Raw genomic sequence first — 24,339 nt, forward strand, 5'->3', positions numbered from 1 at the left:
ATAGATGTATGTGTGTGTGTGTGTGTGTGCATGTCAGTGCTTGCAGTATATGTGTGAGTACGTTTATGTCCATGCATATACATGCCGTGCTAAGATGGAAGACCTTGGTGAGGAATAATGGATGTACAAATACACACAGTGGTATTCAAGCCGTTTTGTTTGTTGCATATATGCCACAAAAGCCCCTGGTGGGTATTGTTTTTCTGTCATATGCTGATGAGACAAAACAGTAATTGGTGATGCGCAAAATATGCATTGGCCTTGATGCATACAAATGGGCCATTTCAGCTTCAGTAGATAGATTTGTTGGACTGATGAGTTTGTTTGGGCATACATCCTAAAACAGACAGCAGGTCTCATTACTGAACATCTCCATCTCAGACAGTAATAATTATCTGTTCTTATTTACCGTTCAACTGTTTTTCCATTTTTTTCCCCATGTCTCTCTCTCTCATACAACATCATTGCCCTCCTCCCACCTTCTCCTCTCTCTCAGACTGTGTGAAGGGCTATTACAAGAGAGCCAAGGCCCACGCTGCAGTATGGAATGAAAAGGAGGCGCGGAAAGACTTCAACATGGTGGCAAACCTGGACATCACTCTGGCCTCTCTGGTCCACAAAGAGCTGAACCTTCTGTCAGAGCGCATGAAGGAGAAGTACTGGGAGGAAAAGGAGAAGTACTGGAATATGTTGGAGAAAAAGGAGGAGCAGAGCAAACTCGAGGAGGCTGAGGAAGAGGAGGGAGATGTTGAGGAACTGAGGGAAAAAGAGAAGAAGAAGTCTGGAGGAGAAAAGAACAACAATGCTGAAAGTCTGAGCCCAGCATCTGAAGAGGAGGCAATAGGAGAAAGAAGCGAAGATAAATCTCAGACTGAAAATGTGAACGTTCTAAAAGATGAATTGCAGTCATCAGCCGAGGTCACAGCAACCGAGAGAATAGCTAGCAAAGAGGAGCTGCAGACAAATAAAACGATGGCCTCTAAAACAGAGGGGAAGGACTGGCAGCAGATGTTACGGCTGGTCATGCTCCTTCAAGATGAAGGCAATTTCCTCATCAAAGAACACCATTACGAGGAGGCCTCTGCAAAGTTCAGCGAAGCCTTAGAATATGTGGACTTCCTTCAATATAAGGTTAGTGTCGCTTGCCAGGTTTTGGGTGTAATTTGAAAATGCACACAATAAGATAGACCTGTCTGAAAACTGACATCTAAAATAAGGCTTTTGGATTTACCCAGATGGGCTTATGTATTGAGAATCACAACTGATCCACACTAGCCACATAGCAAAACAACCGTTTCAATCCATTGAAGAATGATTAACTATTATGAAGTTTGTCAGGCAGTCCTTACATAAGGCTCAATCTGTCTCGCAAACTATAATCCTCCTCCATTGTTGCTTTCTCACTGAAGAGTGCAGCTGTGACATTGTAGGTGTGCTGGCAAAATGGAGGGGAGGGAAATTAGGGACTAAAAATAACAGATACCCTGAGAGATTTCACTATGACAGTGCTCACCGAAGCATCTCTCTCTGCCTTAAAGTGTGTCTTCTCTCTCACACCTTCCTCTCCTCTCCTCCCCCCACATCTTTCACATCACACCAACCCGGCCCCCTCATTCATCTCTCCAACCCCTTTGTATCAACCTCATCCCATTCTTGTCATCTTTTCTCAATCCCTCTACCTCTACCCTCCATCTATCAACTTCACTGTTCAATCTTTCCTCTCATTCTCACGATACCCACTTCCTTCATCACCCCCCTAAAGCTCTCCTCCACCCCACCCCCCTCCTCCTCCTCCTCACCACTCTCATTCTTGTGCATCTTCCACCTCATTCCCCACTCTCTTGCCTGTTGGTTATCCCACCTTCTCTCGCTCATCTCTTTCTTTCAACTTCCATCACTCCCCTCTACGGGTTTCCTTCTGCCCATGCCTCCCTTCCTTCCTGTCTGTCTGTTCAGCAGGTAGACCACAAGGGTGAAGACTGGGAGTCTCTGGAGAAGGTGCGACTTCCGCTGACTTTAAACCTCAGCCAGTGCATGCTGGAGCTGAACCAGTACAAACGGGTGGTAGAGCTCAATGACAAGTTGCTCAAGAAGCATGAAGGTAATGGCTGGACAGAGAGAAGGTGGACATCTGTATCGATGTCAGCTCTGTGGGTGCTGAGTGGCTTGAGCACCCCCAATAGCCCCCCCCCCCGTCACCCAAACAGCCACCTGTAAAACATAGAAAATGATAAAACAAACACTAAATAGGCTTATCAAAAACACATCGTTGAGTCACAGAATGACTGTTGAGAACTGGAACGAGACTGCTCGTGTTACCAACAGACAAAATAAACCAAAGACATGGTGCTTGATTTTAACTACGGGACTTTATCAAACATGAGATTTCAACCAAAGCTGTTGGCTATTTACACCTCCTGGTTTTGTGGCATCTGGGTAGAGTGGCGGTCTATTCCATTGCCTGCCAACATGAGGATTGCTGGTTCAAATCCCCCGTGTTACCTCCAGCTTGGTCAAGCGTCCCTACAGATACAATTGGCCGTATCTGCGGGTGGGAAGCCAGATGTGGGTATGTGTCCTGGTCACGGCACTAGCGCCTCCTCTGGTCGGTCGAGGCGCCTGTTTGAGGTGAGGGGGAACTGGGGGAAATAGTGTGATCCTCCCACGTGCTACATCCCCCTAGCAAAACTCCTCACTGTCAGGTGAAAAGAAGTGGCTGGCGACTCCACATGTATCGGAGGAGACATGTGGTAGTCTGCAGCCCTCCCCAGATTGGCAGAGGGGGTGGAGCAGCAACCGGGATGACTCAGAAGAGTGGGGTAATTGGACGGATACAACTGACAATTCGGGAGAAAAAAGGAAAATTACCCCCCAAAAAAGTTAAATAAATAAGTTAGATAAATGTCACTCTGACAGCTTTCAGTAATGTGCATTGAATGTCAGTAACGTTCAAAACTACATTACAGTTTACCATAGGACATTTTTTAAAATATTAGACAACAATAAGCACAGACAGACTTAGTCTATAGTCATGGTGTACAGAGGGGTCATAGAAACAAAGAAATGCACCATTTTATTGAAATGACAGTAGCTAGTAGTCACATAGATAGAGGATTGGTAAAAATACAAGTTATATACGATTTTAGGTCTCTGCTTCTGGATGAATACCCACAATCATTTTCACAAGTTGGCACCTATGGACACACTTGCAGTGTTTTCGGTGTTGGGGGAAACAGAAAGAGGTTTAGATGCAGAGTGTTAGAGAGAGAGGGAACGCGATGGATTGCTATGGGAATTGATACATGAGGCAACAAGCTGCAGACACGCACTTGGATTCAGTTTTTTGTTTTACACTTTCATCTCGAGGTGAACAAGATCAAGACCTATCGGCAGTACAAATACCTGGCCCACAGCAGACATCTGCCTCCCCACTCTTCCAAAGCCTGGAATCTGTTTACTGGGGGAGAAACCAGAAGCATTCACCACCCCACATCGCTGAGACTCCCTCCAAGTCGAAAAAAGAATTCGTTGCTTTCCTTATTTATTATTTTTTATTCCTGAATTATTCATTAACCATGCTAGTTTCAAATTGGTGCACTTACATTTTTCTTCACCCAGGATTTACCCCTTCCCCTCATATGCCCTCTACTTTTTTATTTCTTTCTCGTGCTCTACCACATATTTTTTCACTGTCTGGCCCTCAGTGCAGCAATTTCATTTCCATAACCTCCACAATGCTTTATTTTCCTTTATCTTTTCCATCCCATTGCCTTAACTGCCTACCAATTTTCCTATATATCACCCCTCTCCCAAACCACCTTATACTTACTTCATTTTATCAGTGCCTCTTAAGTTGCCTATAAATATTCATTAATTGCCCTCACCTTCTTCCTTCTGCCTGTATATAGAAAACTTTAAGGCGGTGTATCAGCGGGCACGGGCACACTCGGCCTTGTGCAACGAGGAAGAAGCCCGGAGGGACTTTGTCAAGGTGGAACGCCTGGACCCCAAATTCAAACCAATTGTGCAGCAGGAGCTGAAGAGGCTGGGTGAGAACATCCGCTGCCTGCACACCAGTCAGAAGAAGACATACCGGGATACAACCCAGGAGAGATGGGGTGCTGGTGGGACCAAGGCCAAAGTGACTGCTGCTAAGTCAGGGAGGAAAACAGTGACGTTCGCAGGGAAAGCAGATGTCGCAGAAGAAAAGGATGGAAAAGGGGAGGGGAAGGAAGACAGCAAAGTGCCGGGGCAGAATGGTTCGGAGCAACCAGCCGCTGCTGCTGGGAAAGAGGGAGGCGATGACACAGAGCAAGAGGAGAAAAAGCCTGATATGAAAATGGAAGGGGAGAGTAAAAGAGAGATAGAGTGTAGGACAGCAAGCAGAGAGAAAGGGGTTATTTTAAAGAAAGAAGGTGCTGTGAACCAGGGGGGTAGGTGTGACCCACCAGATAATCAGGTAGAAGATGAAGATAGCAATCCAGCAGCCACTAGCAAAGCCAAAGATAATGTAGCAAGCAAGAGATCAGGGCCTGATACAGGAAGTGAGAAGGTCAAATGCCAATCAACTGCTACACAAGGTCCGCACAAAGCAACCCAGGGGAAGAAAGATCCCAGCGATAACACAGGAAATGGTGACACTGAATCAGACTCAACCAATAGCAGCAAATTATCTGCCAATAACCCTAAGGCTGCCGGGGATGTTGAGGATGGAGAGAGGCTAGAGGAACCGACAGGTACTCCTGTGATTGAGAAGGGAGGAAAAAACGGTGTGGATGAAGGAGATGAGAAAGAAATAAAGGCAAGGGATAAACTGCCCACTGAGGTGGCCATGCCCCAGGTCTCAACAGGAAATATTGATTCTGCCACCAAGAAGTCCAAACGCAAACACAAAAAGAAAAAATAATATGAACACCCCATATTTGGCATCATGGTGTTTTTATGCTTTATTATTCAATTCTCAGAAGGATAAGTGAAGGCACAGAAAAAGCACAGGCAGACTTAGGCTATGCCAAATACAAACTTTTTATTTCTGTACACAAAGAGTAGAAAGCAGCCAGTAACCCATTTTTAAAAAGCCTTCAGAAAACATAGTATACAGATTAAAAACTTCAGAGGAGACAGGATGAAGTGTTTGAGGGCTGTATGTGAAAAATAATGACAAACGGGAAACCATTGAGTATTAAAAAAACAAAAGCAAAAAAAAAACAATGCAGCAATGATTAATGAGATTTTAAAACAGTGATTAGAAAAAAGAAAGCTCAATTTGACAGGTAAATATATATTAAGTGGTCTGTAGAGGAGTGTGTGTTGTGTATATGAAAAAAGGAGGGATAGCGTGATCGGATCATTGTTTGGAGGTCAAGTGATTCACTGACATATCAGAGACATACTGTACACACAAAGCATGTGTCCTCATTACAAACTTTGGCAAAAGATAACAAGAGTGGGAGGTCTGATGCAAGCACTCGGGGGACTAATGGGAAGAGTCATTAGCAACTCAACCTACTACATGCTGTATAGTGGGCCGGCTAGAGATACAGATCCCTGTAGAGATGTCCTCTGTGATGACCGCTGCCTTCGTGGAGAGCCTCTCTCTTCAATCACACCGCTTCGGCCACACTGCACAAAGTAGGCTATGTGAATTCATGCGTAGGTACGTTTGTGCATGGGGGTGGGGTGGAGGTGGAGTTTGTGTGTTGGGTGGGGTGGGGTGGGGTGGGGTGGGGTGGGGGGTAGGACAGATGTGGGGAGGATGCAGGGAGACACACACTGTGCTGCAAAGCCACTCTCACAGAAATTTGCATCAGATAATAGTGGGAGATGTAGGCACAGTAGAGATGATGTTTGACTGTCAGCGATATCCTTTGGTAGGGTTGTCCACAGACTGACATGCGTCAGCTACAGAGTGAAGATTGTGCATGGAAGCACGAGGCTCCTTGATAAAAGCCACCTGGTATATTTAGTCATGCCATCACATTCTGTTCCCCTCTGCTTCCTCTCTCACCTCCTTTCCATTTCTTCTAAAAACAAGCAAGACATATGCTAACATAATCCTACTTGGAGTACAATTGTTATGTTTTCCACCACCTGTCACTTTCACATCATTGGTTCACCCACAAAGTACCAAGGTGCAATGTAAGGAGAGGGCTTTTATTATCGACGTGTAATGCGATGTATGAATACCAATAAAGAAGTGCTTCGTGAATAAACATTCCTTGGTGTGTTTTTTCCCCTCCCAACAGCCCAGAAGCTCTTTGTTCACACTTCTGACATTTATTTTAATCAATGAGTTAGGCTCAACAGATGCTGATGGTAAAATCTATCTTTGCCAGCTAAACTGTGGTAGAGTTAGGTATAGGGTGGAGACACAGCAATCTCATAAGGTTATTAGCATTTCTATTGTGAACGGCACACAACCTTTCTGGTTTAAAAAAAAACCTTGAGCATTGCGTCCTTGGGGACAGTTGCCTAGCAACAGCATCAAATCTAACAAGTGGTGAGTGCCACGGACGATGGTGTCAAATGTGAAAGCTCGGAGCCTGGAGGGGAGCCCATGACGAATGCAGGCATGGGATTTCAACTCATATCTGGCATTGAAGTCCGAGTGTCTTTAAAGGTCAAAGACGAATTCCCAACACTGAAACTCTGTCCTTTGTGAGACGTGAGGCCATGTGATTGCAGGGAAACGGAGAGCTACACCTCACATTTTCAGGCAACCGCTCGTCAGTTTCGACAGATTTGCTGTGGCAGGCACATCAAAGAGGATCCCTCCCAACAGCCCAGGAGCGATAAATGCAATCTTTTCTTCACCTCTCCTTTCTTGTCTCTCCGATCTTTGCTGCTTCCGAGCATCCCCGCTGCCATGGCTACCCACATTAAAGTCTTATTTGGTCAGTGTATGGACCTTCATCTGGTGTGATCCATATTTCTTCCTTTTTTATCCTGCTCTGACAAATGAATTAACCATATGGCTACAGACTGACGGACACAACTTGCAGACACATAATGCACGTCTTTTGCATCCTACCTTAATTAAGTAAAACAAAGTGTGTGTGTTGTATCACTCTAGTTCCTGCTACTCAAAGGAGATAACTTAAATATAGACAACTTCCATTTAATATTATTTGATGCTACAGAGCAGACACATTGTAGCTATCAGTCTATGTGGGTTGTCTCTGGATTTAAGACTTTAACATCCATCCATTATCCGAACCGCTTATCCTGCTCTCAGGGTCGCGGGGATGCTGGAGCCTATCCCAGCAGTCATTGGGCGGTAGGCGGGGAGACACCCTGGACAGGCCGCCAGGCCGTCACACAGGGCCCACACACACATACCTAGGGACAATTTAGTACGGCCAGTTCACCTGTCCTACGTGTCTTTGGACTGTGGGAGGAAACCAGCGCACCCCGAGGAAAACCCATGCAGATGCAGGGAGAACATGCAAACTCCACACACAGGACGACCCGGGACGAGCCCCCAAGGTTGGACTACCCTGGGGCTTGAACCCAGGACCTTCTTGCTGTGAGGCGACCACACTAACCACTGCACCACCATGCCACCAAGACTTTAACAGACTGTCCAATATCAAGAGTAGAATGTGCATATGAACCTGTTGTGATGGAGGGCCAGTTTCACCATTAGTGTCCTCATTAATCTAAAAAGCAGTTAAGTATGCAATTTGAAAAAATTATAACAAAGCATTCAAGAGTCTATGGAGGTATTCAGTTGCAGTCTAGATTATACTCATTTCATATCAACAGAGGATGAGGTTATTGATGAAGTCAGTACAAGACATGAATATGGAAGCAGGTCTTGTCCCCCTGTGGCGTTTGGAATTGGGAATTGGAAATGAGAGGGTGCTACAGTCTAGTAATTCTTAATACATCCCTATGTCTGCACAAAGCAGGAAAACAGACCGCAGTCAATGCCTGCATACTTTAATTTATTGGCAGACAATATCTAATAAACCCACTGGACCTCAGTACATATTGGCTCCATATTGAGACACTGTCCGTGAGCTGAAGAGACACAAAATCACAACAGATTCTCCTTCAATTCCATGAATGTGTATGTGTTTGTTGTATTGATGCAGTTAGTAAAGGGGGCATGAATTTCATTTTGTAGACATTTGTATGTGTTGTTTGTATTTTTGTGTGTGTGCGTGTGGGGTGCATTGCTAATAAAGAATATGGATGTTAATATTTATGGTGCATGTGAACACATGCATTCATGTGTTTCTGTTCTAGCACGGAGTTCACACTTCAGACAGAGAAGTGAGCTATGGGAACGACAGGCTGTTTAGGAAGATTAGAGAAACCACGTGTGTGCGCAGAGGCGCAATGCTAGTGGGCACTTTGGCTGTGTTATGATGCATCAGTTCTACAGAGTAAATAAGTGCATTGAGGGTGCTGTCAGCTCCCTGAGTTGCACTGCACAACTACATGAATTGCAGTCAGTCCAACCCATTAGTAGGCATTAACACCCCAAACTCTTTATAAAAACAAAAAAAAAACAAGCATGAGGAAATCATACAAACAAACAACACAAAAACACTTGCACGCTGAGGTTACTGGCATTCTGTCAGAACATGGATATTCTCACTTCTTTTTGCATTTTTAAAGTCCTTTTCATAGAAGGTCCAATTTGTGCTGTGTACCGTTATAAAGCTTAACACCTGAAGATGACTACACAGATGCTGGTTAGCACAGTGTCTTGAATGAGCTCTGACTTTTTCTTCTCCCTGATTGGCCGCTAATGTTAGTCTCCTTTGGCTGGTTGACACAGTGTCAGGCTGTGCTGCTAAAGTTAGCTCAGATAGCTAGCATAGCCTGGCTGAACTGACGTTAGCATTAGCGTTAGCCTTTAGCGGTTTTGCATGATAAAGGCTCTCAGTGCAGTGAGTTCCTGTAGAGGGTTAGCTCTGGGTAAGCTAGCTGCTGTAGCGATCGCAGGGTCTCGTGCACTTTGGGGGTGACCCCAGTCATATGGATCCCCCCCGTAAGCCTCCCATCAGGCGTATCTCCGGTCCTTGAGACCTACTTGGTTAGATGAGTGATGTGGTGCCTAAAACAGAGGCAGACGACAAAAAAAAAATTGTAATCATACATCAGTTTGTGATCAAACAATCTCAATGGACGAGAGACATAGTATGTTGTTAATTATAATATCACGGGAGTCGTATAACTTCATCTGTATTATTCTGCTTTTAAAAGGTGATTTCATCAATAGCTTTTTTTAAACAGCTTCATCAAGAGTCTGTGTCAACAGTAGATATGTTTCAGAATAGTCATTAAATATCCAGACAGCCTGAATCAGACAACACGCCACTGGTGAAGCTGATCTGAAGCTAATGCACGTCCTACACACACACTCTTCTCTAACTGCACAATGTACATATTAGCATATACCAACAAATATGCCTAAAAGCAGCAAGGTTATTTAATCTACGTTTACTATGTAAGTTATTCAATTAGTTTTGTTGTTTGTAGTGTTACAAAGTGTAAATTTACAAAAGTAAGTAGTTATGCTAGTTCATATGGTAGTGACATTTGTCACCACTTAATTGCTTAGAATGTAGTAACATTGTTAACAGTGTTTGCATAGCATGAAGCCACTTGTGGTGATACTGCATTTTTCTGTGGAGGAAACTGCAAATATTGAAAACATATATGACAATTTTTTTCAGGGTTTCTTTTTTACTCATGTAACCGGTTATTTTCTTGCCCGGTGCGGGATTCGATACGAGGTGTGCTGCACCAGAAGGCGACGTCCCTAACCGCTCGACTAAAGGAAACAGACTTGTTGGCTAGGGACTAACGTGTCTTATTAGTAGTTTACCGTTGTCACCCTCCCCGGAAGCGCGCCCTCGCGCTTTGTTATTCCCGCGCTCCGAAGAGACTTCCGAGGATCTGCACACTTCCGGATCCCACCGCTGCCACCAATGTAATCGGTTATTTTCTTGCCCGGTGCGGGATTCGATACAGGGTGTACTGCACCACAAGGCGACATCACCAACCGCTCGACTAAAGGGTCAGACCCGTTAGCTAGGGACTAACGTGTCTTATTAGTAGTTTACACTCAGTTTGTAAAATTGTTAAAAGCAATGGCACACTCAACATCCCATGTTATAAGAATATCGTGGCTGTGATTCAGTCACAGGCATTATTCGTTATGTTGGTTCATGATAACACATTCCCTCCCGTGTTCTGTTGCTTAAAGCTCTGTTTACATCTGTTTTGATGTGGAATCTGTATCTGGATATCTTACCTGGATAAGGAAAAAATGCATGTTAATGCAAGATGTAAATGAAAGCAGCACAATGATATAATGTGATTTGATCTGCCAGACCACATTTGGAGGTAGTCTGGCTTGCATTGTGATCGGCCAGGTGTACATGCAATCTGTACACGGTGTTTGCATTTGGGAGACAGAAGGTGCCAGCAATAACATTTGATTATCATTTTGTACTTTTACTTAAGAAATGAGAATAAAAGTATACAAGCGAGAGTTCAATTCCCACCTCCAGAAGAAGTTCTCGTGTATCCCGAGGGAGGCTGGGGACAAGGAGTCTGAGTGGGTCATGTTCAAAGCCTCTATTGTAGATGCGGCACGCAGGAGCTGTGGTCAAAAGGTCATCCGTGCCTGGCGAGGCGGCAACCCAAAAACCCGCTGGTGGACACCGGTGGTGAGGGAAGCTGTCAGGCTGAAGAAGGAGGCCTTTCGGACTTGGTTGGCCCAGGGGTCTCCTGAAGCAGCAGACAGGTACCGGGAGACCAGAAGGGCTGCCGCTTCAGTGGTCGCAAAAGCAAAAACTCGGGTGTGGGAGGAGTTCGGCAAGGCTATGGAGGAGGACTTCCAGTTGGCCTCAAGGAAGTTCTGGCAAACCATTCGGCAATTCAGGAAGGGGAAGCAGGGCTTGACTCAGGCTGTGTTCAGCCAGGGAGGGGAACTGTTGACCCAGACTGGGGATGTTGTCAAGCGGTGGAAAGAACACCTTGAGGAGCTCCTGAACCCGATTAACACGTCCTCAGTGGAGGAAGTAGAGTCTGAAGACTCAGGGGAAGCCCCACCCATATCCCTGGCAGAGATCGCTGAGGTAGTTAAAAAGCTCCTCGGTGGCAAGGCACCGGATGTGGATGAGATTCGCCCTGAGATGCTGCAGGCTCTGGATATTGTTGGGCTGTCTTGGTTGACATGCCTCTTCAGTGTCATGTGGAGGTCGGGGACAGTACCTGTAGAGTGGCAGACTGGGGTGGTGGTTCCCATATTCAAAAAGGGGGACCGGAGGGTGTGCTCCAATTATCGGGGCATCACATTGCTCAGCCTCCGAGGGAGGCTGAGCAATGTGATGTTGAACCTCGGATGTTGAACCTCGGATCCACGAGGAACAATGCAGATTCTGTCCTGGCCATGGAACAACGGACCAACTCTTTACCATTGCGGAAGTGCTGAGGGGGGCATGGGAGCTTGACCAGCCAGTCTACATATGTTTTTGGACTTCGAGAAGGCTTACGACCATGTACCCCGGGGCACTCTGTGGGGGGTCCTGGGAAGTATGGGGTACCGGGGCAGTTGCTACAAGCCATCCAGTCCTTGTATAACCAAAGTGAGAGCTGTGTCCACATTCTTGGCACAAAGTCAAACATGTTTTCGGTGGGTGTCAGACTCCACCAAGGTTGTCCCTTGTCTCTGATTCTGTTTGTGATATTCATGGACAGGTTCTAAAGGTGCAGCCAAGGTGAGGAGCGTGTCCATTTTGGGAACCTCAGAATTGCATCTCTGCTCTTCACAGATGGTGTGGTTTTGTTGGCTTCATCAGAACGCGACCTCCGGCACGCACTGGGGCGGTTTGCAGCTGAGTGTGAAATGGCTGGGATGAGAGTCAGCACCTCCAAGTCTGAGGCCATGGTTCTCTACCGGAAAATGGTGGATTGCTCTCTCCTGGTTGGGGATGAGTTGTTGCCTCAAGTGAGGGAGTTACAGTATCTTGGGGTCTTGTTCACGAGTGAGGGTAGGATGGAGTGGGAGATTGACAGGCGGATTGGTGCAGCATCAGCAGTAATGCGGACGTTGTACCGGACCGTTGTGGCGAAGAAGGAGCTGAGCCAGAAGGCAAAGCTCTCAATTTACCAGTCACTCTTCGTTCCAATCCTCACCTATGGTCATGAGCTTTGGGTAGTGACCGAAACGGTGAGATTGCAGATACAAGTGGCTGAAATGAGTTTCCTCCATAGGGTGTCTGGGCTCAGCCTTGGAGATAGGGTGAGGAGCTCGGACATCCGGTGGGAGCTCGGACTAGAGCCGCTGCTCCTTCGCATTGAAAGGAGCGAGTTGAGATGGTTCGGGCATCTGATTAGGATGCCTCCTGGGCGCCTTCCTTTGGAGGTTTACTGGGCACAGCCAACTGGGAGGAGACCCTGGGGTAGACCCAGAACTCGCTGGAGGGACTACATATCCAATCTGGCCTGGGAACGCCTTGGGATCCCCCAGGAAGAGCTGGAGGGCATTGCTGGGGAGAGGGATGTTTGGAGTGCCCTACTTAGCTTGCTGCCACCACGACCCGACCCCGGAAAAGCAACTGAAGATGAGATGAGATGAGACAAGCGAGAGTTCAGAATTAGCACCATGGATAGATAGCATCATCACTGGAGGTCACTCGGGGCCGAGTATGATCGTCCTCCCTCTGGGCCTCTCTGGGGTCTCAGGTGGGTGTAGAGGCTGATCCTGGAGCTGCATAATGGAAGGATGCCTGCATGTGACAGCTTTTTACTTGGAGTGGCTGATGTACCTGCAGCCACCACACGGTCCTTGGCAGGGGGTGGCCAGAGTCCAATGGCACAGAGTACCAAGAAGTTTGGGGACCACCTTCTGTTGCAGCCTTCATCTGCCTTCACTGCCATTGTGACCAGAACACATTTTCTGCCAGTTCTGCCATTGAGGTCTTTGTTGGATTGCGCTTCATCTGGAACCTCCTCACTGACCTATCTGCCTTAGGTGACCCTACCAGGAGCCAAGTTCTGGGCAGCATAGCTCTTGGGATCATTGATCTCCGCCAATGTGGTGATCCAGGAGAAGACCATGGATAGCACTGCACAACTGCCAGCCAGCATGAATAAATAACTTTTTTTCACCTTATTTTTGTTCCAAAAATATCTTATATTCAATATCTTATGTTACTATTTCACTTTATAATACTCAAGATACAGTTATGCATTTGACAAACAGAACTAGGTGTAATAAACTACATAAACTATTTTTAGAAAAATTGTGCGTCCTGTGTTGTGTGATGTTATGGTATCATACGTTGGGGCAGATAGCATAAAACTGCATTCTATTTAAAAACTGCTAAGTGTTAAGGACAGTTTTCAAAAATGAATTTAATGTACATAGTTTACTGTTTAATGTATGATATTGTTTTATGTAAAGCTGGCGTTTCACCATTTCATTAGTAACATATGAGGTTGCAAATCATATCTCTACACATGGCATGTTTCTTTTTAAAAATATTCACTGACTTCTCAATACCCACCTGCACGCATGAGAAATCAAGATCTGATTCTAAAGTGGACACATTGTTGACAAGGAGAGCACAAATAAATACCCGGTGTAAATGCAAAGGGCGAGATCGGATCATTTGTTATCCATATAAAATATCCGGATACAGATCGCATGTTAATGCCAAGTGTAATTGGGGCTTAAATGAAGCATTCAGAATGTGTTAACACAAGACAAGGCTGTGTGTGAAGTTTTGTAAGGAAACTTAGATGTAAACTTCTATAGTTTGTATAACACAATCTATGGACGTTTACATCTAAGTTTGTCTTATTTTACATTTACTTTTGGGAGCATTAGACTACTACTACTACTTGGCTACATTTGACTGCACTGAAAATTTTAAGCTGATTTCAAAGATACTAGTTTATGAAGCGTAACACTGTCTCCCTCCATCTATGTATCTGTTCATCAACCTCTCCTGCCATCATTTAATCCCTCTGCCCCTCATTAAAATTGACCTGCAGCACAACATATGCACACCTCTCCATCTCTTACTCCCCTTCCCCCCAGGTTGATGGAAGAGCAAATAGAGTGACTCTGAAGTGCAGCTGCTACTGCTGTTGGTGTCTGTCAAGCTGTGTTGAGCCAACTCACCCGGCTCTGAAGGGAAGACGTTCCTCAGCTGCTCAATCACCTCCTGGAGCTGCAGCACCGTGTCCTGTTCATGCTCTGGGTCATCTCCTGACACCGACACACACACAGGAGGATGCACATACACACAAACAAACACACACAATGTTAATCCTCTGAGGGTGGATGTTTACCAGAAATGGAGGGGTGGGGGCATGTCTGGTTTTAAATTCAGTATGACAGTCATGCATATACCAAGTGCGGTCTCATTGGTGTGTCAACGGCATTGCATATTTTGGCTTCGGTACACGTTACTGACCTGCTGCTTCAGTGTCAGTGGTCTCCCTGCTGGCTGGCTCCCCTTGGTGTCCTCCCCCAGAAACGGGAGAGGACAGGGTTGATGGTTCCGACCCATTGGCCTCTGAGTCATCTTTGGGCTGTCAAGAAATGATGAGTATTATCCAATGAATACTATCCAATATTATCCAACTGCTCATATTCATCATGTGTTTCAGAATCAGATCACAGATAATTTTGACTTCCAGGTAATAATGAATGTGATGGTTAAGGGCACCGATCCAGCAGTCCTAAAATGGCACTCTGTCTTTGAGAGCAATGATAATATACTTAGAAAATTGGCCATTTTTCCTCACAGCTTTCCAACAATGACCGCAATCCTGTTTCTTTGTACTTGGATAAACACAGGAGAGGACAGAAAGAATTACAGACAGAGCTAGACAGTGTTGTACTATACACAGCAATATTGCACAATACACACTGACACATATAGGTAGGGGCAGGTCTATAACCACACCAGTTAGAAACACATAATGTGATTCAACAGTTTATTGTGCACATGCAACCTAATGCAATTTTATGCATTAACTGTATGTATTCTACATTACCTTGCTCTGTGTAATCTATGATGTTACATTATAATTCTGTTATTTTTGTATATTTTGTGCATTTGACACCTATTTCATGTCTATCCATCCTGGAAGAGGGATCCCTCCACTGATGCTCTTTCTGAGGTTCTTGTGGAGTTTTTCCTTATTTGGGTTTAGGGTCCAAGGATAGAGGGTGTCATATGTCGTATATTGTTGTATATTGTACTGATTGTAAAGCCCTTCAGGACTACCTTGTGAATTTGGGCTATACAAATAAACTTGACTTGCAACATATGGGGTTTGATTTTTTTGTTATTTAGCAGTTCTGTTAAAATTCAGAGAGAAGAAAGCTAAGCAGATGCAATGAAATCAAACGACTGTGCAGACACTTAGGGGAATCTGACATCGTCAAAACCTATAAAGGCAGATTCTGCTGCTCTTTCCAAGAAAACAAATTTTGACATTGATCCTGTGAATAGAGAGCTGCCTGTGCTCTGTCTCACACAGAAAAAAAAAAGCTTAGTGGTTCAAGCTGTAGAAATAGAAAGAAAAGTCAGAGTCCACTACCCTAAACAACACCTGGAAGTATAGTACAGTTTTTTTTAATGCACCTCTACTACCTCTTACCACTAAGTTGTTACTTTCCTTTATGATAAGTTCACCCTTCCCCTCTTTATCTATCTGCTCCTCTAGCACTCACTTTCTCCACTATCTCCAGTCACTCCTTTCCAATCTAGGCTTAACCCTCCACATAAAGCTAGAGACTACCTCCATTTCTACAGAACCTGCCATCCCTCTGAGCTCTTTCTCTACGAGTTCCTCTCATCCTCTTGATTATTGGCTCTTCTGTCCTGTACTATCCACCCTTCCTCCACCTGGAGCAGAAACAACATTACAGTACTCATATTTTCAGTGCCCCCATATGCCTTCCACTCTCCCACAATGCTTACTAAAGGGCTCCATAGTCTTTATTCAGTCTCACCCATCTGAACCACATCCTTTTTGTACCATAGCTGCAAACAGACAGGCCAACCCTTCTCCACCACCTCCATACTCTGCCAGCAGCCACAGCTTTGAGCTTCTCTCATTATACTTCAGAGAAAAACTTGTATAACTTTGTTCCTGAAGGACTTCTGATTTTCCTGTCTGTTTGCATGTGCTAGGGTTACACCAGGCAATCACCATAATGTACATGCCCAGTGAATGCACATTTTTTTTGTGAGTTGAACTTGAACTTGTCGGCTAAACTTGAATTTACATTATGTTTAAAAGTTTCTATTTTCTATTTTAGGGGGTTACATTGAGTTTCTTTTACAGGGTGACTTAAAGCAAGACAAAAGGTAGATAGTACAAAAGGATTTGGTGCGTTTCCTAAAGTTTCAGTCCTAAAGATTGTCATTTTTTTCAACATATAGACAGACAGCTGTGGAGATATGTGGTCTATGAGCACTCTAGTTTACAGAGATCCATTTGAGATGAAAGAGTCTCTCTCTAGTGTTGTGTCCACAGCCCCCGCACCGCCAAACAGAAACAAGGTCGGCCTTGGGTTCTGCTGTTGTTGGCAGAGGTCTTTTCTGAGCTCGTTCTGCCGTATCTACTTATTAGCCATGACAACTTCACTTTCTCTTCAAACTTGCAGCTTCCTGATTTCCTCTTCCTCATTTGGCTGCTATGGTAAGGATGTGAAACACTATGTGCCAGATCAAATTTTTACTTCCTGAAAATTTTACTTACCCTAGACCATTGAGATGAGCAGCTACAAAAACATCCATGATTTGGACATTTGTCCATTAGCTATTGTCTTAAAAACGACACTGACAAAAGTATCAAAAGGAACATTTCTTTGGATGTTAATTTACGGGGTTGCACTTAAGAGTAACTGTACACATAAATGAGTTGAAAAAGAAAAAAAGAAAAAATTAAATAAATGAAAAATTGAAATATATGAAATATATTGTTTCAATAAAGGCATCAGTCCTAGATGAAATCTAAATGTTTCTGAGAAGATATAATTTTCACGTTTTCTGTAATAAATGTGGCAACATTGCACCCCACTGGTTGAACTCTGCTAGCCCTTAATATTTACAAGTCCAAGTCAGACATGTAAAGTCTTTATGTTATACACCACCAATCAAAGCAATAATCTGATATGAATCAACTGCTCCACCTTTCTTGTCTGTGCAAGGAGTACAACACTCATCCCCCAAAATGTCCTATTTCTAAAAAAATTTCATAGATGAGAGGGGGGCAGAGCACACTGATACTGGGGGTGGGGCGTGTACAACACTTTTAAGGTCCCCTCAGGGAACAGCCTTGTTTAACCGGTCTGATTATGCGAGTGGTCTCTCTAAACCAGGCCATGCCCCTCATGTCATGACCCAAACCCCCAATACACCATCAAGTCACAATAGCCTCTCCCTGCGATGATACCTGTAGCAGTAGCTCCCTGAGCCTGTGTAGCTGCGATTCCAGCTGTTTGTTGTGGTCCTCCAGGATCTGCATGCGGGTCTCCAGGCGCGTCTTGTGCTGGCGCAGAACCCGCGCCTCAGCCAGGAGCTCCTCGTCCTGCTGCCCACCCGCCGTGGGCGAGCCCGGGCCCCCCTCGCCAGATTCAGTTAGCATGGGGACTGACACCGCCTCCTCATGCTTCCACTTGAGCCTCCGATACTCCCCCTGCAGCACCCTGAAGGGCCCACAGTGAAAAGGACAGATGGAAAGGAGACGGGATCAGCCAGACACACTTTTGGAATACACACACACACACACACACACACACACACACACACACACACACACACACACACACACACACAGAATTGGAAGCAAATGCTTCTATTTATGCAAGTCATTTGTACAAACATTAAATACTAATTAGGTCTTAAGTATTTGTGATCGTTAACAGTGTGTGCAATTGCTGCGATGTTTACCATTATTACCTCAAAACATTACAACATGAAGAGTGTACATCGTTGTCATATAAACACATGGGAAGTAATTAATTTTATTTGTAATGTAAACTGTAATAATTCAATTCCTCTTATCTCTATTGAGATAAGAGGAATAGCGGCACAGACAGTTTATTAGAATGAAATTCTCTTCAACTACACCTTATACTTAATGAATGAAAAGGTTAAAGTGTGTTTACTGTTAGGGGTGTAACACAACAGCATTATCTGTATTTGGATCTGTATTTGGATCTGGATCTGGGAGTGGGTTTAATATAAACCAGAAGGGGTTTGAAAACTTTTTTGACAGTTACATTTTCTATGAATTGCATTTTATAAATTTACTTCTAGTTTTTCTCCTTATCCCACCCAATTAACCCAGTGGCATATGGCCGGAACACTTGTCGAATAACTCCCCCTGGCTCATGTTCCCACAGGAAGGAGATAGTCGTAACACCAGCTTCCTTCAAACTTGTGTCGGCTGCTCTCGCTATTTTACACGCTGAAGCCTCCTTGCATGGATTGCATTACCTTCAGGCTGCGAAGGGAGAATGCTTTCGGTTGTTTGGCTGCAGGCACCCGGATGGGCCAGAGGGGTCACTGGAGAACGACGAGTCCACGAACACTACACCGATCTACACCCACTATCCCTCGGGTAAGGGTGGCCTAATGAATGCCTTACCCCGTGGATGCTCTGGCCATGACCGGTTGCGGCGAGTCTGGGATACGAACCTCCCAGCCACATGACGAGCGGATTGCAAGAACGATGGTTTATTCCACTCAGCCATCAGAGCGGCCCTTGAATTGCATTTTAAATGGATTTTGGTTTATTCATCTGTTCACAAAATATAACAACAACAAATAACATTACAATTTAGCTAACTTCATTTAATGATAAATAATGAAATTCTCCCTGAAGGAAACTGAATTCTGAAATTAGGAGCGTAGAAAAAAAAACAGGGGACAGGGGGAGAACATAGCTAGGCAGCATCAGATGGTTGTCTGTAGTATGACTTTGGAGATCAAGAAGAGAAGATAGTGAAGGCAGAGCCAAGGATCAAATGGTGGAAGTTGAAGAAGGAAGACTGTTATTTGGAGTTCAGGGAGGAGTTAAGACAGGCACTGGGTGGTAGTGAAGAGTTGCCGGATGGCTGGGCAAGCACTGCAGAAATAGTGAGGGAGACAGCTAGGAAGGTACTTGGTGTGTCATCAGGACAGAGGAAGGAAGTCAAGGAGACTTGGTGGTGGAATGAGGAAGTACAGCAAAGTATATAGAGGAAGAGGTTGGCAAAGAAGTGGGATAGTCAGAGAGATGAAGAAAGTAGACAGCAGTACAAGGAGATGCAGTGTAAAGTGAAGAGAGAGGTGGCAAAGGTAAAGGAAAAAGCGTATGGTGAGTTGTATGAGAGGTTAGACACTAAGGAAGGAGAAAAGGACTTGTACCGATTGGCTAGACAGAGGAACCAACCTGGGAAGGATGTGCACCAGGTTAGGGTGATCAAGGATAGAGATGGAAATTTGCTGACAAGCGAAGAGAGCGTGTTGAGAAGGTGGACGGAGTACTTTGAGGGGCTGATGAATGAAGAAAATGAGAGCGAGAGAGAGAGAGAGAGAGAGAGAGAGAGAGAGAGAGAGAGAGAGAGAGAGAGAGAGAGAGAGAGAGAGAGAGAGAGAGAGAGAGAGAGAGAGAGAGAGAGAGAGAGAGAGAGAGAGAGAGAGAGAGAAAGTTGGGTGATGTCGGGATAATCAATCAAGAAGTGCGGTTGATTAGCAAGGAGGAAGTGAGGGCAGCTATGAAGATGATGAAGAGTGGAAAGGCAGTTGGTCCTGAAGACATACCTGTGGAGGCATGGAGGTGTTTAGGAGAGATGGCAGAGGGGTTTTTACTAGATTGTTTAACACAATCTTGGAAAGTGAGAGGATGCCCAAGGAGTGGAGAAGAAGCATGCTGGTTACATTTTTCAAGAATAAGGGTGATTTGCAGAGCTGTAGTAACTACAGAGGTATAAAGTTGATCAGCCACAGCATGAAGATTTGGGAAAGAGGAGTGGAAGCTAGATTATGCGGAAAGGTGACGATTGGCAAGCAGCAGTATGGTTTCATGCCACGAAAGAGCACCACAGATGCGATGTTTGCTTTGAGAATGTTGATTGAGAAGTATAGAGAAGGCCAGAAGGAGTTACATTGTGTCTCTGTAAATTTAGAGAGAGCATATGATAGGGTGCCAAGAGAGAGTGCTGTATGAAGAAGTCGGGAGTGGCAGAGAAGTATGTAGGCGTGGTGCAGGATATGTATGAGGGAAGTGTGACAGTGGTGAGGTGTGTGTTAGGAGTAACAGATGGGTTCAAGGTGGAGGTGGGATTATATTAAGGATCAGTTCTGAGCCCTTTCTTGTTTGCAATGGTGATGGACAGGTTGACGGACGAGATCAGGCAGAAGTCTGCTTGGACTATGATGTTCGCGGATGACATTGTGATTTGTAGCGAGAGTAGGGTGCAGGTTGAGGAGAGCCTGGAGAGGTGGAGGTATGCACTGGAGAGAAGAGGAATGAAAGTCAGTAGGAGCAAGACGGAATACCTATGCATGAATGAGAGGGAGGACAGTGGAACAGTAAGGATCAAAGAGTAGAGGTGACAAAGGCGTATGAGTTTAAATACTTGGGGTCAACTGTCCAAAGTAATGGTGAGTGCAAAAGAGATGTGAAGAAGAGAGTGCAGGCAGGGTAGGGTGGGTGGAGAAGAGTGTCAGGAGTGATTTGCAACAGAAAGGTACCAGTATGAGTTAAAGGGAAGGTTTACAAGATGGTTGTGAGACCAGCTATGTTATATAGTTTGGAGACAGTGGCACTGACGAAAAGGCAGGAGGCGGTGCTGGAGGTGGCAGAGTTGAAGATGCTAAGATTTTCATTGGGAGTGACGAAGAAGGACAGGATTAGGAACGAGTATATTAGAGGGACCACTCAGGTTGGACAGTTTGGAGACAAAGCAAGAGAGGCAAGATTGAGATGGTTTGGCCATGTGTGGAGGAGAGATGCTGGGTATATTGGGAGAAGGATGCTGAATATGGAGCTGCCAGGGAAGAGGAAAAGAGGAGGGCCAAAGAGGAGGTTTATGGATGTGGTGAGGGAGGACATGCAGGTGGCTGGCATGACGAAGATGCAGAGGACAGGAGGAGATGGAAACGGATGATCTGCTGTGGCGACCCCCAATGGGAGCAGCCAAAAGTAGTAGTAGTAATTTCTTTTTATACAACAATGAAGCCAGACAGAAAAGAACGGTTTCCCACAAAAACAGTTTTGTGTTTGTTTATAAATTCAACATTGTTTGAGGCCAAAAAACGAGGTTGATTGCACAAACTATGGTAAAATTAGTTTTTATATTAGATATTTGAACATCAATTCCTCTTGAACGATATGGTGTACAAAAAGTACAACTACAAAATTAAATATACAAGCCATTATACTAACAAGAGCCTGTAGCAGAGCTGTTATATTTTTTATAACAGCTCTTTATATTTTAAGTTGGAGAGTACTGCTGAAGTCGTGTGCGGCTGCCGCTGCTCCCTCTCTTAGCCCCCCCTTCCCATCCACCCCTGTATGTCTGTGTTATGTTTATCTGTGTCTTGTTTCATCCTGTTTATTGTTAAGTGACTTTGAGTGTTAGAAAACTGTTGTATAAGAATGATTTATTGTTATTATTAACATTATTATTATTATTATTTCCCCTTTTTTCTCCCCAATTGTACTTGGCCAATTACCCTCCTCTTCACATCTGGCTTCCCACCTGCAGCCATGGCCAGTTGTGTCTGTAGAGACGCCTGACCAAGCCAGAGGTAATACGAGGATTCGAACCACCAACCCCCATGCTGGTAGGCTACACTACCCGGGCGCCTTGATTTATTATTATTATTATTATTATTATTATTATTATTATTATTATTTTATGGGTGGACAAACTTTAGTTAGCAGTTTTTTTATGCTGACTGCTGACCTAGTTGGCCACAGCCAGCTATTAATTATGCACCTATCACAGTTGTTCCAGTTACAGGGTGGGCTAATGAAGAGGTTTCATTTAACACATTGTATGATACACATATACGTTCTAATCTTCTCTCTTCTCTTTCTCTCCTGCTCTTTGAAATACATACATACATACATACATACATACATACATACATACATACATACATACATACATACATACATACATACATACGGACATACATACATACATACATACATACATACATACATACATACATACATACATACATACATACATACATACATACATACATACATACATACATACACACACATAGGATACACAATCCTGTACCAGCCTGTATCAGCCTGTACCAGGACTCACATGCACACTCATGCACACGTATACACATGCACACATAAATACATGTATATTAACATGCACACACACACACGCACATACACATACTACAAATGAGTTGAAGTCCATTGGACCCTTGAAGTGTTCCAGATGTTTGTACCTACACTGGGATCTTAAATTATGGGCTGTCTTCTTCAAGTGACACTATTTAAACTCTGTTCAGACAATGCATCATTGAATTTCTGTCTAGACAGACTTTCCAGCTGGTACTAGTTTAATTTATAATTGTACAATGTTCAGTAATTACTCTGAAAAGAATTAGTTCGTGTTTTGCCTTTTCCATTAACCTCACATTGCTCTAAAATCAATTTTTTCAGGTTTTGAATCCTCCACATTTAATTGGCGCCCAACATGAAAATGTTGATTGAAATCTGTAATCAGCGTCTCTGATCTGTTTCAGTGCTGTAATTACACTAGACATGTTGTCAGAAGAATCTGGTATTAATGTGTAATAAGCATCACCTGTCAAATTTAGTGCCGTGCACAATCCTCCTTGTTTTGCCAGAAAATAGTCAAGAGCCATCTCATGTTTCAGTAATGTCAGACTATGGCTCATGACAGTGTTAGACAAAAATGGTCGAACACCTTAATAGTTTTGTTAGCAAAACCCTGTAAAGTATATGTGATATTATCAATATGATCAGCCAGAAAAGTTACTCCACACCATGGAAAGATCCCAATGCCCCTCGCTTACATTGTGCTGTCAGTGTCAGTCACGCCTAAGTCATAGAATGAGAAAACTCCTAACCCTACAATAATTAGTTATGTCAGTCCTAGAGTCATTGACGAGAAACCCCCACAGCACGCGTTTCTCGGTCGTCTGCTTGTTCCTTCTCTCCATCGATGGTGCCATCTTTCAGCATCTTTACCCTATAGCAGTGGTTCAGATGAATCCATGGTGTCATGTCCTTCACCTTCATAACTTTGTAAGGGCCTTTCTGTTGTGGTTCTTTCCACTTTCGTTTAAAGACCTTCACGTACACCAAGTCTCCAGGCAACACCTGTTTCTCTTGGGATTCCACTGGTGGCCCTTGTGGCTGTTGCACTTGTGAATACACAGATCTCACAGCTCTGGTTAGACCTTTTAAGTATTCACCCATCTCCTCTTCGTAGGAAGAACACCTTCTGTTCTCTTCAGGCGCACAGTCATAGGTCTACCACAAACAACCTCATGAGGTATTAAATGAGTATCTCTATGTCTACTGTCTCTCATGGCCATTAAAGCTAAAGGTACACATGTAACACAATCTAAATCCATCTCTGCACATGTTTTTGATAGCTTTTGTTTCAAAATCCCATTCTATTTTTCCACCAATCCAGCTGATTCAGGATGGTATGCTGTGCTGAACTTTTGATTAATTCCTAAAATTTTGCAAACCTCTTTAGCTGTGAAATGGACGCCGTTGTCACTGTACAAATGCTGGCAAAATCCGAACCAACTAAAAATGTCCCTCACCAGGCGTTTTTCAACCAATTTTGAGTCCGCATGGGCAGTCGGAAACGCTTCCACCCACCTACTAAAACGACAGATCACGACGAGACAATAACGCTTGACTTGTGTGCACTCAGTCATGTCAATATAATCCATCATAAGGTGAGAAAAAGGGCCCATTGAAGGAGGCATCTTTCCAGGTTTAGTGGGAATCTCCTTTTTTATGTTATTTTCTCACCAAATTTGGCCCTTATGGATAAAATTTTGAACTTGGTCTGTGACCTGGGGTATGAACCAATCAGAACACAATTATTCCATCATCTCCCCAATTGCAGAATGGCAAACACCATGTGCTGCCCTGCAGAGACTAGGAATCAACCTACTTGGTGCCACAATCTTTCCCGTACTTTCCTGTCTCCAAAGACCATTGTCTGGATCTTGCTTACACCCCCTTTGTTCCCAAAAGGCTCTTTCCATTGGGGAAACTGCCTTTTCAGCCTCTAGAATGTCACTCCAAGGGACATCAGAGGAGTCAATAACTGGA

The 24,339-nt window shown here is 44.3% G+C and overlaps 1 protein-coding gene across 1 annotated transcript in view; it reads right to left on the reverse strand.

Annotated features, from left to right (window-relative positions):
• Positions 1 to 7,634: 7,634 nt before the first annotated feature.
• drp2 (dystrophin related protein 2) overlaps positions 7,635 to 24,339 on the reverse strand; it is a 130,107-nt gene continuing 113,402 nt past the window's right edge. Inside the window, exons 21-24 of the mRNA XM_056274530.1 lie at positions 17,446 to 17,698; positions 14,448 to 14,565; positions 14,153 to 14,239; positions 7,635 to 9,067 (exon numbers count right to left, since the gene is read on the reverse strand). Coding sequence (XP_056130505.1) covers positions 9,048 to 9,067; positions 14,153 to 14,239; positions 14,448 to 14,565; positions 17,446 to 17,698 — 478 coding nt within the window. The 3' untranslated portion in view covers positions 7,635 to 9,047. The remainder of the gene's footprint in view (positions 9,068 to 14,152; positions 14,240 to 14,447; positions 14,566 to 17,445; positions 17,699 to 24,339) is intronic.

Source organism: Lampris incognitus, chromosome 1, assembly GCF_029633865.1.
Source record: "Lampris incognitus isolate fLamInc1 chromosome 1, fLamInc1.hap2, whole genome shotgun sequence".
Classification (NCBI taxonomy): Eukaryota; Metazoa; Chordata; class Actinopteri; order Lampriformes; family Lampridae; genus Lampris; species Lampris incognitus.